A 14407-nucleotide genomic window follows, 5' to 3' on the forward strand; every position below is an offset into this window, starting at 1 on the left:
CTCGTGGGGTGTGCAGGGGTGACGGGCTCCAGTTTGCGCTCGGCAGCTTTTGGGTGCGGAGGGGAAAGTGACAGCTCCCTGCTCCTGGTCTTACAGCTGATGTGGAGGAAGGGCTGGGCTTGCCCCCACCCCGGTGGTGTGTGCTGCTGGGGGTGGAGGCTCTGCGGGGCTTAGACGTGGTGCTGAGGTATGCAGGGATGAGCAGAAGCACTGCCCTGCTGCAGGACCCCCGGCACAGCACCGTGCACCCCAGGCCGTGCTCCTTGGGGCGTCCCAGCACCAGCAGCACAGGTTGGCCACGCACACCCTCAGGGCTGGGCTCTCGGCAGCCCCACGGGCTCCGGGCAGCACTCGAGGCTCTAATCCTTCCCCACAGCCCCAGGACACCGTGCCACGCTGTGCAGCCCTGCCTGGATGTAAGAGAGCGGCGAGGGGACCCCAAACACCCGGCTGTGATCGCGCCACCAGCCATGCCCCGAGCTGGGCAGTTCCTGACCCCCAGCCCCCGGTAAGCGGGGAAGGAGCCGGATTCTCTTGCAGGTACGTCTCGGAGGGTGCTGGGTTGGCAAGGGCAGCGCTTCTTTGGGGTGTGGAGTGTGGAAATGTTGGGAAGGTGATACTGGGAAACGTCTCTACTGGAGCCATGGCTCCTGCAGGGCTGAGCTTGTCCCTGTGCCAGCCACACAGGCAGCGGCTGTTGCCAATCCCTGGGGGCTACCGTGGCTCGCAGCAGTGGGGCTGACCCCAGTAGGGCTGGCAGGGGACCCAGGGCAGCCCCAGGCTCTGCCATGGAGCCATTTCAGCCAGCACAGAGCCTCAGGGCTGCCGGCAGTGCCATCAGGCCCCTGCCTGTCCCAGGAGTGGGGTGACAGCCAGGCTGACATACGTAGGCTCTCGCTTTCAGCAGCTTTGCTCCCTCCCAGGCTTGGGTTCCCTTGCACATCACCTACGAGAAGAAAACTCACGTGTCCTGCCGTCCCCAGCAGCTGCTGCTGCTTTCCCTTGGGGCTCTCAGCTTTAGCAGGGCGCAGCAGCCGTTTAGCCCAATTCCCCCAGGTGGAAACTGGCCTGAGTAGGGCTGAGATCAGCAGGGTCAGAGCCTGACATCCCCTTGGGAAGGGCTGTGCCTCCCTGCTGTGCCCCATGGGGAGCCCTGCCAGCTCAGCCCCTCTCCTGCCAGGGAGCTTCCCCCGCTAAGTGACTAACGGCACCCGTGGGGCTCCCCGAAGCCTCCCCTCCTTCATACCAGGGCTCTGATGTGTCTCAGGCACACGCAGTGACGTGCCCTGGGTGATCACCCACATCACTCGGTGTCTGGGTGTCCCACAGCCAGGACAGGGGCTGGCAAGGCTCTGCAGGGCTGGTGCAGCGAAGGACATTGTGGATGGGGGTTGGAAATGCAAGGCAGGGTCCCCTCCTGCCCCCATCCCGAGGGATCTGCCAGCTCACGGGGCTGCTTTCTACTTAAGGCTTTATATCGCTGAAACACCCAGCACCACACACAGCCCCGTCATCCTCCAAGGGCACGGCCTCTCCTTATTTATCCTGGCCCATTCCGGGGGATTTTGTTGCCAATTTATACCAACACACGCAATTGGGGTCAGCGGGTGGCAGGGACTTTACCAGGCTGAGCATTTCTTACGGCAAAGCCTCTATCAGAGGGAAGTGCAGAGAGCTTGAGTCACATCTGAGCATCACCGTGAGACCGTGGGGTCGGCCACGAGTACACGAGTGGGGTCGTGCAACATCTACGGTAATGGATGGGGGAGAATTTGGGAGGTCAGTGGGGTTACGAGGGTCCGGGCCCTGCTGCGTCCTCCACCTGCTCTTTCTCCAGGTTCCTGACCCTGGCTGCCACCAGCACCGGTCCCCATGGATTGGAAAACGCTGCAGGCTCTCCTCAGTGGGGTCAACAAGTACTCCACGGCCTTCGGCCGCATCTGGCTCTCTGTGGTCTTCGTCTTCCGCGTGCTGGTCTACGTGGTGGCGGCCGAGCGCGTCTGGGGGGACGAGCAGAAGGACTTTGACTGCAACACGCGGCAGCCCGGCTGCACCAACGTCTGCTACGACCACTTCTTCCCCATCTCCCACATCCGCCTGTGGGCCCTGCAGCTCATCTTCGTCACTTGTCCCTCCCTGCTGGTCATCATGCACGTGGCCTACCGGGAGGACCGGGAGAAGAAGAACCGGGAGAAGAACGGGGAGAACTGCCCCAAGCTTTACAGCAACACGGGCAAGAAGCACGGCGGGCTGTGGTGGACCTACCTGCTGAGCCTCTTCTTCAAGCTTGTCATAGAGGTCCTCTTCCTCTACCTCCTGCACAAGATGTGGGACAGCTTCGACCTGCCGCGGCTGGTCAAGTGCTCCAACCTGGAGCCCTGCCCCAACACTGTGGACTGCTACATCGCTCGGCCCACAGAGAAGAGAGTCTTCACCTATTTCATGGTCGGGGCCTCCTCCATCTGCATTGTCCTCACCGTCTGTGAGATCTTCTACCTCATCTTCAAGCGGGTCGTGCAGAGGGTGCGCAAGTGGAAGAAGGCCACCAAGCGCTCCGTCAGCTACAGCAAGGCCTCCACCTGCCAGTGCCACCTCAAGATGGAGGAGAAGGAAAACAAGTCCCAGAATAGGTGTGTGGCAGCCCTGCGGGCCTCGGCTCCCAACCTGACCTCCATCTGAGGGGGTTGTGGAAGGGGAAGAGGGAGGGAGAAGTGTCCTGATGTCTGCTGGGGGTGACGGGTGGCCACCAGCAATGCCACCACCAGACTTTACAGCTTGGTGGCTCTGTAGGGGAGGGTGGCACGTCCATGGGATCTCTCCTGCTCAGTGGCCCCATGGGAACAGGACTGGTGTGAGGCCATTGGGGGCACAGGGCAGGTACTCAGATGGGCACAGGAGGAGCTGGGACACACAGTGACATGGGCAGTGGATGAGGGGTTCCCTGTCACCCACTGGACAGGACAGACACCACCAGGACTCATGACCATAGATGCCCCAGCAGCGAGGGTATGCATGGTGGTGGCCGGGTGCCTGCTGCCCTCGGGCACACCTGAGAGTGTCTGTTTTTTCCACAGAGGAGAGGAGCTCTGATCTCCCCTGCTCCAGCCAGCTCGCCTTCCCTTGGACCATGAGTTTTTCAAGCCTACACATTTCCCAAACCCTGGAGATTTGACCATTTTTGAAAAGTGACTGACCCCAAGAAGGTTCCCCAAGAGAGGAGCATGGGGTGCCGAGAAGATGCAGGTAAGGTGAGGGCAGCCCCTGAGCTCTGCTGGCTGCACACAGCAGTGCTGCAGGGCTCGGACACCACGCCGACACATGGACATGGGCCACGAGCTCCAAAAAACAGCCCCCAAGCTGTCCCCAGTGGGGACGAAGACTTTGCACTGGGAGGACACAGGAGACTGGGGCCAGCAGCGGGGAGCAGCCGGGGGCTCCCGTGTCCAAGAGCTTCTCTTGGGTCTTCCCATGGTGACAGTCCTGGCTTGCTGTGCCTCACATACACACAGTCCCAAGAGCTGTTCCATCCATCCTCCTTTTTTTTTGTACCAAGAAACCAAGAAAACCCTGGGCTCAGCTCCACGGCCAGAGCCTGCATCCTCCAGCAGCAGTAGGGCTGTCCCCGCTCGCTGCCTCCTTCGTGCTGCCAGCGTGAAGCTGCGAGCCTTGCTGGGAGCTCTCGGCGCACCCGAAGAAATCCCCGACGGGCAGGGCTCCGGGCTGCTGCCAACTGCTCATTCAGCCCCGTTTGCCTTTACCGGGGCAGGAGCAGCTTCCCTCTCTCTGCTCATGCAAGAGCCCTGCTGACGTCCTGCCCAAGTGGCTTTTCTGGCTCTGCTGCTTCCCTCGGTGCCTTTGTACCCAGCCCTCAGCTCGATAGATGTGTCACTCACGGCATTAGCTGTGTGAATCCAACGCTGTTTGTGGACATTGGGATCTGCTCTGCGTGCTGGAGGTTGCAGGGGGGGAGAGGTGAGGGCTGAAGAAATGGATTTGCAGAGCTTCCCCGTGGCCAGGGCTGGTGGCCTGGTGGCTGCCTGCTCCCCCAGCTCATCTTGTCACACCTTGTTACACTCAAATTCACCAGAACTGCATGCCGGCCCCCAAGGAAATCAAGGAGGGATCAGCATCAATTATTTACTAAACCTCGATAAATATTAAAATAAATAGCAATGATTTCTGCTTAATCTCTCCTTAAGCAGCTCTGTGCGGAGGGGCTGCTGGTGTTTCTCAGCCCCAGCTCCACAAACGTCTTGTGGCGTGTGCCACCACGGCTGGGGCTCGTGCTGCTGGCAGGGTGACGTGTCTCCGTGCTGGGACACGGGGCAAGTGCCCCCAGCACAGGCTGCTCGATGCTGTGTCACTTTTGGCACCTGCGGTGCCAGCCTTGGGCACGGGGTGCCCAGCACCAGAGGATGGGTGCTCTGAGAGAATGGATGGTGTGGGGTGTGTGACTGGGAGGCACAGGAACCAGTTGTGGGGTCTGTTTTGGGGCGTCCTCCCTGCGGCTGGCGTGGCTGAAGCACGTGCTGGGCACGGTCCTGACAGTGGGTAAAGCAACGTGGGAGCCGGTGCACCCAGAGGTGGCGGCAGCTCCATTTCCTCGGTGGTTCTGGAGCAACCAGAGGGGATCATTTCCTCCCACTGGGGGCTGGCAGGGTGCGGAGCGTCCCCGGGGACAGGAGCCAAGCAGGGACACGTCACAGCAGGGGCAGTGGGATGGGGTTAGCGGTAAACCTGGCGGGCTGGCTGGGCTTCAGAGCACCCCGGTGCCACGGGGCAGCACGTGGGTGTTCCCCGAGGCAGGGCAATTATGTCCTATTAAACATAACGATGCTGTTCCTGCTCCACCGCCCTCTGCTCAGACCTGTCTGCAGGAGGAAATGCCACGTCCCGCAGCAGCTCCCTGGCCTAGTTTCCGCTGGCATTGCCCAAGCCCAAATCCTGCCACCTCTGGCTGGCCCCGTGCAGCCTGTGGTGACCGCGCCAGCCCATCGCTGCTAGTGAGGGAGCACAAATGGGGTCCCCAGACCCACAGGACATCAATCAGTGCATAAAATTCCAGCTTCCACTCGCTGCTTTCCTGAAGCAGAGGCTCCACGCCAGCCCCACTCGGGTCCCCTTGCTCGGAACAAAGTCCCCGCTGCCACTCCAGGGGCTCCCCGGCCACCCGCCGTCCCCATCCCCACACCGGTGCCACCACATCCCCCAGCTCCAGCCCCGCTCCGCACCCTGGATGCCCCATCCCAAATCCTCCATCGAGCCCAACCTTTGCCTAAAACCCGTGCACCCTCCCTGGGTTTGCTCAGCACCAGGCAGGAGCTCGCTGAACCTCGGGGCTGGAGCTGCGGCGTGGCTCCAGCACCACCCAGTGCCCACGCAGAGCACGGCCCCAGTGCCCCACGGAGCCAAATCCCTCGGACACGGCCCCCCCCCCGGACACCCCTCGGCTTTGAGCATCCCCAGGGGTCCCCCGGCCCCGCGCCCTGCGCCCTCCGCCGCCTCCCGGTGCTGCCCCCGGGGGGATGCTCAGAGCCCAGCCGGGCACAGGGCACTCGCCCTCCCCGCTCCCCCCCCCCAGGATTTTGGGGGCACAACGGGGCTGGGGACACCCTGGCACGGCCGATCCCACCGCCCACCTCTCCCCCTACCCCCGCTGAGACAGCCGGACCCCCGCTTTGCCCCCCTCAGGTTTTGGCTCTCCACGACCACGGGGAGGTTTTCGCTCCCCCCCCAACCTCTTCTCCCCCCTGAAGCTCCCCAGGGAGGTGCTGGCGGTTCCCCCCCCCCCAAAAAAAAAAAATCCTGCTCCCCCGTCCCGGCCCCGCTGCCCACACCTGCGGCTCTGCGCTAAGCCCCGGCCCCCAGTTTCCTGCCCGTGCTCCTCCTCCGGCTCCCCCCGGTCCCCCCCCGGCCCTACACGGCCACAACCGCCCGGTCCCGGGACAGGCGGGACGCGCGCGGAGCTGCGAGGGTGAGCGGGTGGGTGCCTGGGGGGTACGTGGGTGAGCGGCCCCCCCCGAGCCCCCGACCCCCTCCCCGGGCGCTGCACCCCATTTAGGGTCACCCTTCCCTTCCCACCCGCTCCCTGCTTTGGGGTCTGGGGTCACTCCCTCTCTGCTTGCAGCCCCTTTTCTGCTTGGCTTCCCCCGGTGCCACCCGGGGGGATGTCCCTTTAACTGCCCAGCTGGCATCTCTGGGTGCTTAATTGGCAGGGGTTAATTAGGAGTCAGCGCTGGGGCCTCTTCCTCTCTCCCAGCTGGGCTGTAGGGCTGGGCTCCTGTGGGGCGATGAGGGACGGGCTGGCTGGTGGCCGGGGGTGACACTGGGACAACCAGGGGTCCCAGAGTGGGGCTGGGTCTGTGCACGGTGAGTGGTTTTGGGGTGCTCGGGCTGGTGGGTATGGGGGGAGCGATTTGGGGCTGGGGTGCATCACCCCATAGAAAGGGAGCTGGGTGGGGGCTGTTCCCTAGGTCTGAGGGGCAGCCCCCTGGGTGGTGGGGTGGCTGCTGTACCCCAGGGGTTCGTGTTCCTGACCCTACAGCTGTGCTGCTTGCTGGCTTTTAGCAGAAGGCTGTAGGGCAGCGAGGGATCCCCTGGTCCCTTGTGCAGCAGGGGGAGGTGAGATTAGGGACACCAGGGCTGGTGCAGCCCCGTGGAGGTGTCCCAGTGCCCCTCCTGGGAGGAGAAATCCTACTGGGCTCCTCCCTGTGGTGTGCCCCGTGTGGGATGCTCTGTAGTGGGCTGGCCGGGACACTGAGGAGTGGCTGTGTCCCAAGATCCCAAGAAAGCTTTGGGTTTGTGCAGCCTGAGCTGCCCAGTGTGAAAAAGGAGATTTTTAACTTTTTTCCCCCCCTCCTGTCCCTTCTTCCGCCAGAAGCACGAGGCTCCCTAGAAGATGGGTGACTGGGGGTTCCTGGAGAAGCTGCTGGACCAAGTCCAGGAGCACTCGACGGTGATCGGGAAGATCTGGCTCACCGTGCTCTTCATCTTCCGCATCCTCATCCTGGGCTTGGCCGGCGAGTCCGTGTGGGGGGACGAGCAGTCGGATTTCGTGTGTAACACCAAGCAGCCCGGCTGCACCAACGTCTGCTACGACAAAGCCTTCCCCATCTCCCACATCCGCTACTGGGTGCTCCAGTTCCTCTTCGTCAGCACCCCGACCCTCATCTACCTCGGCCACGTCGTTTATCTGTCCCGAAAGGAGGAGAAGCTGAAGCAGCAGGAGAGCGAGCTGCGGGCAATCCACAGCAAGGACCCAAAAATCGAGCAGGCTCTGGCAGCCGTGGAGAAGAAGATGTCCAAGATCTACGTGACCGAGGACGGGCGGCTCAAGATCCAAGGGGCGCTGATGTGGACGTACATCGTCAGCGTCATCTGCAAGAGCATCTTCGAGGCCGGCTTCCTTGTGGGGCAGTGGTACCTCTACGGCTTCTCCATGGTGCCCCGCTACGTGTGCAAGAGGGACCCCTGCCCGCACCAGGTCGACTGCTTCATCTCCCGCCCCACCGAGAAGAGCATCTTCATCATCTTCATGCTGGTGATGGGCCTGATCTCCTTGGTCCTCAACCTCCTGGAGCTCTTCCACCTGTGCTGCAAGCACCTCTTCAGCACCATCAAGAAGGTTTCGGTGCCGGCCGGCCCCAGCCGGGACACCTTTGCCGACGACCTGGTGTCGGGTCCGTACCCACCCAAGCACTACCCGTTCCTGCCCGTGGCCGACAGCCACACGCCGCCCTTCCAGGCCTACAACAAGCTCTCCAGCGAGCAGAACTGGGCCAACTTCCACAACGAGGAGAACCTGGCTCTCGGCGGCCCCAGGCCCCTCTCGGACCCCTACGTCCCCAAAATTCCCGAAGCCCCAGCCCTGGAGGAGAAGCTGTGCAGCCGGCCCGGGAGCTCAGCCTCCAAAAAGCAGTACGTGTAGTGCCGGGCTGGCCCCGGCGGGCTGGGGACCACCCGTTTTCCCCCAGCTGAGCCCTGCTCCGGAGGATGTGGCTGCCCACCTTTGGGACCTGATGCTCACGAACTCAGCCGGGTGCTCCCCGGCCCCGGAGCAGAGCCTCTGCTCTCTGTTTTCCCCATGTAGGCTGCGAGGAAGGAAACCACGCGGAAATTTTCGGGCTGTGCTGGGACGGCGCGTCCCGGGTGGAGGGGCCAGCTCCTGCCGTGGGAAAGGGAGCAAATCCCTGGGGATGGGATGAGATGGGGGCCACGGGCTGCCCCCAGGGCTGTTCCTTGGGGTCTCCTGCCCCTAAACTGCCCCGTGGGACTCGACGGACCCCCTGCCAGTGCGGGAGTGAGTGCACAGCCGTGGGAAGCCGCTCGTGCTGGCCGTCAGCCGTGTCCTCTTCCTGTGACCCCTGGCAGAAATCTGGAGCTGCCAGTGCCTTGTGGGGGGGTTTTGCTGCAGGAGCTGCCCCCGTCCCCATGGACCTCGGTGGGATTAACCCCGTGCAGCTCCGTGTTTTCACCCTGCGCACCCCAGGAGCGTGAACCCCCCCCGTGTCCTGTCCCCGGACCCTTTCCCACGTGATGTCTCTAAGTTATTTTTAACCCGCTGGCCCCAGCGTGGAGCTTTCTGCCTGACGGGTGCAGGGGAGCCGCGTCCAGCCCGGTGGAACTGGGGGAGGAATAATTAGCCTGGCAGTCGCTGCTTTGGGGGGGGGGGGTTCCTGTTTTAATTACTTTGCACTAGTCATCTCCTGCTGTGGGCTGGCGGGGGCAGAGGGGCTGAGCGCTTGTCCCGGCTCTCCCAGCCTGACAAAGCTGTGACACGAGCAGGTGCTGCGGGCTCCTGCCCCTCCTGGTGCTCAGGACCAGGATGTGGGCGCAGGACGTGGGCATCGCTCCTCTGTTCTCTTTCCTTTTTCCCCCCTCCTGCCCGGCTCGGAGTGTTGCGTTTTGCTGAATAAAGTTGGATGAATGAAAACCTGGAGAGTGCTGTGCCTGTGCTTGGTGGCTGGGGCAGGGATGCTGCTGTCCCCAGGATAACGGGATGGGGGTGAGGATGTGCCAGGTGAGCTCTGCTGATTGCTCATCACTGAGAGCCAAAACCTTCCCTGCTACATCACCCTGAGCCTCTGTGTGGTTTATCACGGGGCAGTGCAGGTTCTGGGTGAAGCAGAAGGGTTTTGGGTGGCCCAATTCGGAGCTTAACCCCATAGCAAAGGCCTCTCGCCCCCCTGCCCCAGCTCTGCTGCAGATAAACCTCGCTGAGGCTGCGGGGCTGCTGAATAATAGGTGGAAATGAGCTGCAGATAAAGGCACGCAACGTGCGCTGGGGCTGTGTTTAGTTTCCCTGGCCAAGTAAGCCCAGGGCAGAGCCTGCTTTCTGCTGAGGGCCTCTTCAGAGAGGGTGGGACAGACTAAAAATACCCTGGAGTAAATGAAATATGGGTGATACGGGGAGATATCGCTGCCATCGGCCACCAGAGGAAGCGGAGAGGGAGGCACCCTGCCCTGCTGCGCCCAGCTGGGGCTGTGCCCAAGCCTCTCCCTGGCTTCCCACCCCACACTGGGATGGGGGCACATCCCCAGAGGGTACCAAAACCCCAGCCTTGGGGTGCCAAAATCCTAGGCACGCTTCTCCCTGCACCCTCCATCCCGACACCAGGGCAGACCCCCAAATGGGGACCTTCCCATGTGGGGACCCCCTGGGCTGGCTCCCACCAGGCATCAGCAGAGCCACGAAACCCCGCAGCTCCCCGTGCTCAGCAGGGAGGAAATGCCAGTGTGAAAGGTAACGGCGCAGCCGTGCTGCAGCCCCGCAGCCTGTTTACCCGCCGGGCAGCCTCTGTTTTCTCCCCTCGCCTGTCCCGGGCTGATATTTTTGTTGGCACCGGGAGCGCAGCTCGCTTTTCCAAACAACCCCGCAAGGTGGAAAACAAGACGGCCGCGAGCCCCCTTGCCTGGAGGCAGCAGCCAGCGGGGCAGCTCGTGCCTGGCCGTGGGGGCTGCAACAACACGGCCCCGCACGCCGCTATTGTTCCCGTGTTGGGACGGGGGCAGCCGCGGTGACCCCGCGCCGCCGGGACCTGCCCTCGGCGCACGCCAACAACAACAGCCAGGGCTCACCTGCACCGCGGGGCCAGGGCGGCCACGGGGCCGGGGTAGGCACGAGACCCCCCCGAAGGTGGGCAGGCGGCCCTAAGGCAAATAAAAGTTTGGAGCTGATAAGAGCGCTGGCTGGCCCGGAGGAGCCCTTTCGCAGAGCCCGGGGACAGATAGCGGCGGGACGGACGCGCGCGGCCTTTCTCACACCTCCGCGCTGCCTCCTGAGTAAACAGGCTCCTCCGGTCCCTTTCTGGGAACTGCACTCGCTGGCCCAAAGCCCGTGCCATGGTGCTGAGCCCTGCAGGGGTAAGGGCAGGTGGGGGGCAGTGGGTGAGCAGCTCCCCGTGGGCACCCCTGGTGTGGCCGCTTTTTTAGGGTGCTCGCACCCAGCACCTCCCCTGGGGCTGCTGCCACTAGGATGGGTGTTGGTTTTTCCAAGCTGCCTTTGTACCCTCACCTAGGAGCCTGGGGGTTATCCCAATCCGAGGCTGGAGGGATTTTCAGAGGTGCAACCTCAAGAACTAACAGAGGGAGACCTGCCCGTGCCGTGCCCGACGTGCACGCTTTGCTCCATGGGCGCAGGCAGCAGCGTGGGGCTGTTTCTGCACACACTGAAAGAAAAGAGAGTGCCCAGAGAGCGATGTGAGGTGCTCAAGGACAGGAGACGGGGAGAGGGGACTGGCAGCAGGACGTGCACCTGAACTGACCTCCAACAACCTGAAGCTTGGGGTGCACAGACATGGGTATCCCTCGGGCACGTGGCCACGCACCTCCCAGTGCCGGGCCACTCAGAGCACCTCCTAATCCAGGAATAATTTAGGGGCAGCTTTCCAGCTCTGGGGACCCCAGTTCCTGCTGGGGCCATTGCACCAATGCCAGCCCCAGCCCCCAGAAGCACTGTACCTGTGACAGCCCCAGGAGCACGGGTTTGCAGGGAGCGTCCTGCCCTCTGCTTGGGGCCAGGCTGGGTTTCCCCGCACAGCCCAGCCTCGGACCGGGGAGAGGAGCAGTGTGAGGGCTGCCACAGCACGTCCCGCTGCAAGGATCTGCCTGAGGAGCTGGCTGAGCACCAAGGAGTTTATTTTTAAGCTTTCCCAGCATAGAGAAAAGATCAAGCTTCTAAATCCGACTTGCTCACAGGAAGAGCGGCGGCGGCGGGAGCAAAATTGCAGCTGGGAAGGGAGGAAGGGCAGAGGCTGGGCAAGGTGATGCCAACTGGGGCCACAGCACAGCACCCCCGGCCCATGGGGACCTGGAGATGGTCAGGGCAGGAGCAATCGGGCCTCGGGGGTGCTCAGTGGGGGCTCAGCTCAGCTGGGAGCACCCTCCTGAAGCACCCTGGAGCCCCAGCGCCCACCACGGAGGCAGCACCAAAGCCGGGCACCATCCTGCCCTTGTCGGCCCCGCCACCAACAATGCACAATGAAAGCAAAGCAGCCCCCAGACCCACTCCCTTCCTTCCCCTGGCGCGGGGCTATATTTAGCCCTCCACGCATGGGCATGGCAGACAATGCGGCCCCCTCACCCCGTGTGAGAACCGCGGGCGAGAGGAAATGCATTCGACAGCCCCAGCGAGTTCAGGCATCCTGACATTGTCCCTTCCCTCTGGCCACCTCCTGGTGCTCAAACAGCAGCACCAGCACGGCTGGCAGCACCCAGACCCCGTGCCCACCCCGGGATGGGGTCCGGGATCCAGCCCCGAGCTGTGGGCACACAAAGAGGTGACACAGAGAGGGTTGTGTCCACCAGAGCTGTCCCAGGCCAGGGCTCTGGGGAGGCAGCTTGATTTAAACCAGAGCTGCGCCTCTCCAAAAGCACTTCAGAGCTTTTGCTGGCTGTAAGAAAAGAGCCGGCAGTGGCAATTTGTGGGACTGTGGGCCCTGCAGTGAGCTGGGATGCTGGGAAAGGACAAAAACAGAGCCTGGGAACACAGCCTGGGCTTACTGGGACAGAGAGCAGCCGTCCCCAGGTGCTGCGGGGACACGCCGGGGAGGGACAAGCCATTTGCTAGCCAATGCCCCTGGGGAGAGCACACCTCTGAATCTCGGGGCTGCCGGCACGTCCCGGGTGCCCTGGGGTGACAGTGCTGCTCCAGGACGGGACACAGCAGTGAGAGTCCCTGAGGGCTCCCTCTTGTCCTGTCTCATCCCACAAAGCCACACGGCTCACTCAGGGCCTTGCTGGACGGGGAGCGAGGTGCTGAGCACCCCCCGTGCCACCGCACGGTCACGGTGTCCCCAGCCCCATGCAGCTGGCGCATCCCCGCGCTGATCTAAGCGGACATCCGCTGCGGCTGCCCAGGTGTTGAGCTGTGCCGAGCAGCTGGGGGGGGGCTCTGGGGTCCCCTTTCTCCCCCCTCTGCCTGCACACACAGCTGGGGAGCAGCGTGGGGAGGGCAGGAGAGCTGCCTGGCTCCCCGTCTGCATCCTGCCTCCGGAAAACACAACCTGCTCCTTGCTGCCAATGGACCCCCGGGAGCAAACACAGCCCTGGCCAAGCTCAGCTGCTCTCGGAGCTGATGGGGAGGAAAATGTGGACCAGGCAGGGACAGGGAGCCCCAAACCAGCCGGTGCCATTCCTGCCGGGTACGTGGTATCCTGGCAGCTGCTGGCTATTTTGGCAGTGGTATTTTGGCAGCCAGGCTGCTGCCACACAACTCCCTGAATTCAGACTCCTGGGCTGCTGACGGCGCAGCATCCTCCCGCAAAGCTCCAGCCCCTGGTCCACAGCAGCGCCTTGCACGTGAGCGGCTGTGCACGAGCTCCCGTGGCCAACTTTTGCCGTAATGGTTTATTCAACAACGCTTCCTCTCACTCCTAGAGAGCCCCTGTGTCTGCCTGCCCCGTCCCTCGGTGCTCGCCGGCTCCTATTCTTGTCCAGCGAGCGCTTCCCGGGCAGCACATTGTTGGGATTCAATGGGAGGAAGGGTGGGTGTGCGGTACCGAGAATTTAGGAGAGCTGGGGCACCTTCCCAAACCGCGGCTGCTCTTGGGGAAGCCCCAGCACCTACGGGGAGGCTGTGGCTCGTCCCCACTGCAGAAACCAGCTGGAAATGTGGAAGCACTGGCAAGGCAGCATGGTGGGCGCAGGGAGCAGCAGAGGTTGGGGCTGCCCAGCCGGGGTCCTCGGTACCTGCAGAGCCGCTGTTGGGGGGGCCCCGTCCTCTCCCAGCATTGTTTCAGCGAGCTGAGTGGGCTCGGGAAAGGAAACGGGCCAGCGAGGCCCCAACAAAGCTCGATTGTGCCCTGCGGAGCTGAGCCTGAGAACGGGCAGATCAATCGGCTATAAACAGCCGAGGGAGCCGCGCTGTCGCGGGGTGAACAAAGGGATTTCGGAAGAAGTTTCCGAGCTGGTCCCAGCTGGGAGGGGGGCGAGGGGACCGTTCCCACCCCTGAGCGCAGCAGGGCCCAGCATCACCCCAGCAGGGCTGGGAAATGCAGAGGCCAAGGGCTGCTGAGTGAGGGGACAGCGATGCATTTGAACCCCAGAACGGGGTGGCAGCAGGGCACGGGGCAGGTTTGGGGCAGCCCCAAATCCTCCTGCACCTTCTGGTCCGGGTAGCACTGAGCACTTGTCAACCAGGCAGCAGACACCCAGCTCCTCCCGGCTCTGCCTCAGCTCCCTCGCAAACAGCTCCGGCCACGAGTTCCTGGCGGCGAGCTCGGCCAGGGGGCAGCGAGCCAGCCCCGAGGAGAGCGGGTCCGGAGGTAAACAGCCGGGGAGCGCAGGCAGTAAAGCTGTCAGCGGGGCAGGCCGGAGCACGGCAAAACGCTGAACTGGCTGCTGACATCAGGGCTTTGCGCGAGACACAACAGATTTATCGGCCTCGGGAGGGGAAGGCCAGGCTGGGGCAGCGAGCGAGGCCTCGCTGCGGGACCAGGGAAAAAACAAAGCCGGGAGGGAGCGATAACCTCATCGAGGGCCCCGCAGCACGGAGGGGCAGCACGGGGGCTTGGTGGCACCGTGCTGGGAAGGCTCCTGAGGCTCGAGGGGACACCGCCAGCCCCGTGCTGGCTGCAGGTCCCCAGTGCTCGCTCCCCAGCACAGCACGTTCCTCCCCCTTGTCCCTCGGGCCCCCACCCAGCGCTGCCACCACCCTTCTGGTCTAGATAAGGAGGCTGAGGGGAAGCAGAGACGTGACCGGGGGAGCCAGGAGGGAGGCACAGCAGCAGCGTGGGCTGGTGTTTTGGTGCCCTCCCCTCCTTCCTGCCCACCACCCCTCCCTGGCTGTGCCAGGCACAGCCCAGCTACAGCCAGGACATCTCTTTATAGAAGGGGGTTTTCTGAAAACACCGGGATCTGAGGCAGGGTTTTGGCCTGGTGGCGATGCAGAAGAAGACACAGAGGCCCA

At 63.3% G+C, this 14407-nt stretch overlaps 2 protein-coding genes across 2 annotated transcripts; both read left to right on the forward strand.

Annotated features, from left to right (window-relative positions):
- Positions 1-1872: 1872 nt before the first annotated feature.
- Positions 1873-2679, forward strand: GJB3 (gap junction protein beta 3; the record flags this gene model as incomplete). Its single annotated transcript, XM_084300585.1, has 1 exon — positions 1873-2679. The coding sequence occupies one exon, from the start codon at positions 1873-1875 to the stop codon at positions 2677-2679; it is 807 nt and encodes a 268-aa protein (XP_084156711.1).
- A 3260-nt stretch (positions 2680-5939) lies between these two features.
- Positions 5940-8857, forward strand: GJA4 (gap junction protein alpha 4). The gene is made up of 2 exons (XM_084300838.1): positions 5940-5974; positions 6878-8857. Exon 2 carries the CDS (start codon positions 6899-6901, stop codon positions 7925-7927), a length of 1029 nt encoding a protein of 342 aa, XP_084156964.1. The 5' UTR covers positions 5940-5974; positions 6878-6898; the 3' UTR covers positions 7928-8857.
- The last annotated feature ends 5550 nt before the right edge of the window (positions 8858-14407 follow it).

The sequence above is a fragment of the Netta rufina genome, assembly GCF_964035555.1.
Source record: "Netta rufina genome assembly, chromosome: 23".
NCBI classification, from domain to species: domain Eukaryota; kingdom Metazoa; phylum Chordata; class Aves; order Anseriformes; family Anatidae; genus Netta; species Netta rufina.

Bases quoted from the DNA above. Each gene is read 5' to 3' on its own strand.
- GJA4 (XM_084300838.1), top strand. From the start codon at position 6,899: ATGGGTGACTGGGGGTTCCTGGAGAAGCTGCTGGACCAAGTCCAGGAG.